This window comes from Galeopterus variegatus, unplaced genomic scaffold (genome assembly GCF_000696425.1).
Source record: "Galeopterus variegatus unplaced genomic scaffold, G_variegatus-3.0.2 Scaffold6847, whole genome shotgun sequence".
NCBI classification, from domain to species: Eukaryota; Metazoa; Chordata; class Mammalia; order Dermoptera; family Cynocephalidae; genus Galeopterus; species Galeopterus variegatus.
In genome coordinates, this window is record NW_007732958.1 from 10,670 (window position 1) to 15,043 (window position 4,374).

The 4,374-nt window shown below is 42.0% G+C and overlaps 1 protein-coding gene across 1 annotated transcript in view; it reads left to right on the forward strand.

Annotated features, from left to right (window-relative positions):
* The window catches only part of LOC103606795 (SPARC-related modular calcium-binding protein 2-like), a 14,655-nt gene extending 10,653 nt beyond the window's left edge, over window positions 1-4,002 (forward strand). The window contains exons 3-4 of the mRNA XM_008591340.1: window positions 1,503-1,540; window positions 3,930-4,002. Coding sequence (XP_008589562.1) covers window positions 1,503-1,540; window positions 3,930-3,947 — 56 coding nt within the window. The 3' untranslated portion in view covers window positions 3,948-4,002. The remainder of the gene's footprint in view (window positions 1-1,502; window positions 1,541-3,929) is intronic.
* The last annotated feature ends 372 nt before the right edge of the window (window positions 4,003-4,374 follow it).

Sequence of the window (4,374 nt, forward strand, 5' to 3'; positions counted from 1 at the left end):
TCTGGGATGAAGAAAGCTGCCTTCCCTCTGTTTCATTAGAGAGAAGAACATTAAATAAAACGGACAAAATCCATGTCCTTCTAGGGCTTACACTTTGGTATAGAAGCAAGACATCGATGAAGAAAAGTCCATAGTATGACGGGTGCCAGCCAAGGAGCGAGGGAGGGAACAGGATGGGACTTCAGACGAAGGGACGAGGTGGGAAGGCCTCTCCACCAGGCACACTGGAGCCAGCGGGCGATGTGGCCTGGACACAGCCTGTGGGCACAGCGCGTGTGGCATCGGGAGGCGTGATAGGAAGGACATGTTCTGACCCCTGCTTGCCGGGCCCGTGTAGACCCCAGACGGAAAGGGCTGCAGCCGGGCAAGTGCAGAGGGGTCTGCAGGTGTCCACGGGAGCAAGCCCGACGGTTTGGGCCAGGGTGGAGCCAAAGTGTGCCAGGGAGTGTTCAGACTCTGGGCAGAGTTTGAAGGTAAAGCCACAAGGACCTGCTGACATATGTGATGGTGAGTGAAAGAGAAGGGAGGAGACAGCAGCTCAGGAATGGGTCACCATGTCCTGGGAATGGAAGACTGGAGGAAGGGGCTTCGGAGAGAAGAAAAAATGTCCAGCCTGGCCCTGCTTCCTTCGAGTTGCCTGTTAAAAATCCAAGTGAAGATACTGAAGTTGGAGCTAAGAGTCTGGATTGAGAAAAGAGTGCCAAACCTGAGGGTCTGGCCGCGTGAGCATGTGGGAGTCATCAGGGGATCGATATTATTTTTCCACAAGGCCAGCTGAGACCACCCGTGAGCGGGTGGAACAGAAAAGAGAGGGGCTGGAATGGTGACTGTCGAGGTCAGGGAGCTGGCAGGGACTTGCCAGGAAGACGAAGGGGAGAGGGACTGGGGCTGGCAGGTGGGAGTGGGGAGAGGAACGTGGAGGGCGCGAGTGACCTCAGGGAGGGGGTTTCCATGGAGATGCAGGACTGCGGGCTGTTCCATCTCCCGCTGGGCAGGGGAGCCACACAGCAAACCGCGTCTCCCTCCAGGTTCAAATGGACTTGAAGGTTTGGGGAAAATTTTGAGCCAAACATGTTAATTTTTCATGATTTTAATATAAAACCAAAAGACTTCAAAGAACTCATGTTGGTGCATTGCTTAGGGCTTCATTCCCAGGACCCCAGGGGAAGGAATCCACTCTCCTCCGGGGAAGGTTTGGGAAACACCTGTATGAAAGTTCTGCATGGTTAGTGGACTTACCTTTGGAATGTGGGGTAAAATGAAACATTCTTCGAATGTTTGACTACAGCCCATTTGTATTCTTAAGAAATACCTAAGTAACTTTTATTATCCATTACTCATAATCTGTGCTCAATGGCTAAATATTTTTTCTCACGTAAACAAGCTTACCAGTTGTTGACACCTCCTAAAGTGATATGGATCCCTTCCGAAATTATATGGAAGCTTTTGCTAAATGAAGAGTATTTAATTTTTAATTATATCTTTTTTCCCCCTCCTGCTAGCCCCTAGAGGTAATGCTGAAAGCACTTCTAACAGACAGGTGGGTATGTCTATATTTTGCCTTCATAATTTGCTGGTTTAATTATAGGAAATAAAATTTCAGGTTTATGTAGATTTGCAATGGACACTAAGTTCCAAGAAAAAAAACAATCCAGTAAAAACAGACTGTAATGTATAAGCCCCTGTGGGAGCTAAAACAGTCCTGCAAAATTCTATCTAAAAATCATTAATTTGAATCAGTAGTTGAAGATTTTGCCCTAACATTTTTTATTATTTGAAATTTCATTTTTTAAAAAAATGTTCAGTCCCCTTGTTTTGTGGAAATGGTTGTTTTTAAAACTGTCGTCTGGGTATTTGTAATTATTTCTTACATTTTGTTAAGGAGTGGCAGGAGCAGGAGACACTCTGGTATACATGTGGACACTCTTTTCATCTAGGGATCCTCATGAGATAAGTGTTTGGTTCTAAAAGGGATTTTCAATTTCCTGCTGTGTGTGTTTATAAACACATTTTTGTGTTTCTGAACCTGTATGTCTATATATGCAATGAAAAGATACAATTGTGGTATCCCTGTCCAGCAACCCATGCCATAACTTAGCAAAAGTGGAGAATATGTTCCAGAAGATAAGCACAAGTAGATTCATGTCTCCCTCCCTCCAGGCCAGGGCAGATCCTTCTTTCCGTACTGCCACTAGTCAATTTGTTATTTATTTTGTCTGCACCTGTTGGATGGCAGATCGAAGTTTCTGAAGGCAAGCCCGTGTTTGTTGTGGGTTTTGAGTGGAGACCCCCAACACACACCTTGGAGGTAACTTAAAACCATTTCATTAGCAAAGAGGTGTGATGTATTTTACTTTGTTTAGCAAATGTTTATGGTTTTACTTTTTAAATCCCACCACAAATCACTTACACTTTAAAATGGAGCTGGTCTGAAAGCAATTACCCTAGCTGAGCTCCAAAGACTTCCGCTGGGTTGTTCTCATTAGATAACAGCAATTACGGGCACATGTGTGCACCATGCAATCTTAAATAAACTCAATCCAAACACAAGCCTCAGTCTTCAGCTTTTCCCCAGAAAAAGAAATTAGAGCAGTTTCTCTTGCACTTTTTATAGTGCCTGGATGGATATACTGACTTTCATGCCATTATCTCAATGGCATTACTGCAAACTCTGATCCTGGGATGAAGTCCTCACGGGCAAGCTGGACGTGGCTGGCACATTGGCACCATAATTGAAGGCCATAGATATTTCTTTGAAGAATAAAATAGTGCCACTCACCAAAGTCTTTCACCACATGAATAACCACAGACAATAAATATTAAATGAAGGGTGACAGGAGGATGCATGAAGCTGGCACTGAGTCACAGAGCGAGCTAAGTTTTTGGTCTCTCCAGTTTCCATCATGATCGGAATCAAGCTGCAGTTGACATTGGGTCAAAGGTTAGCCTGTCTCCTCTGACAGCTCTGACCATCTTCAGTAGCCAGTGAAATATTTCGATGGATTGTCTTATCCATAAGTACTTACAACAGAAGTTCTCATTAGTGTAGCACAGGAGACGTATTCTTTTTCTCTCACCATCTCCTTAGATCTTTATCAAAGGGAGTAAAAGCCAATCCAGAAATCTTCTAAACTTTCAAGTTTAGTTATTTGGAAGAATGAAACAGAAGCGTGGATCAACTTATATTTGCAGAAATTGGTACACTTGGAAAAATAAGTCTAAGAGATTGTATATTGCTCTTCCTTTTTATTTTAAATTACTTTAAATTGAAAGTCAGGCGTGCTAAATCGTGGCAGTACAGTGAGCAAACTTTTCAAGGTGCATTTCTTCTTGGGTAAAATAGTGAATGGAAAAGATTCAAAGGAAAATTTAAAAATCAACTATGCTTTTATCAAGTTTGAACCATAAATTATATTACTGAAATCGTGGCAGTACAGTGAGCAAACTTTTCAAGGTGCATTTCTTCTTGGGTAAAATAGTGAATGGAAAAGATGCAAAGGAAAATTTAAAAATCAACTATGCTTTTATCAAGTTTGAACCATAAATTATATTACTGGAATTATTTTTGTATGATGAACCCAAGGTGATCAGAGATTCTGTAGAACATTCAAATTGTATTTAGTTCAATTACAATATTTTAAGTAAATTCTGATTTTCTCAACTGAGATAATTTTTCATGATATTTCTCATCATTTTGAGGGAGAAAAGTGTTTAGAAGTTACCGGTATCCAGAATGCTTTCATTGTTTTTGATTAATTCTTACAACTAAAATAATCAGCTCAGCACTCTTTATTTTCATGTCTATTTTAAAATATTGCTTTTTGCCTTGTTTTTACCAGATAGGCCTATTTAATTCCTAGAAGGCAAGCCTTGGTCTTCACAGAGGGTGCTGCAGACTTCCTAACATGATGTCTTTTTCTGTCTTGCAGCTGAGGAAGCAGGGCTGAATTCTCCCACCCCCGAGGCAGTCCCTGGACACGTGGGACACTCCTCACCAGTGCAGACTTCCTAACATGATGTCTTTTTCTGTCTTGCAGCTGAGAAAGCAGGGCTGAATTCTCCCACCCCCGAGGCAGTCCCTGGACACGTGGGACACTCCTCACCAAAGAGCAACTAAAAAGACGAAAACACATAGTATTTGCACTTTGTACTTTACATGTAAATTCACTTTGTAGAAATGAGATATTTAAACAGACTGTTCTAATCTGTGAAAATGAAAAGCTGGCAGAAAATTAATCACATACAATGTATGTGTCCTCCTTTGACCTTTGAAATCGGTACTTGGTGAAGATGTGTTTTGAGTGCATTTAAGCTTAATTTCTTTGTCCTACACATGTTGACAGTAGAAACCTCATGTGAGGCATGCTGGCTGCA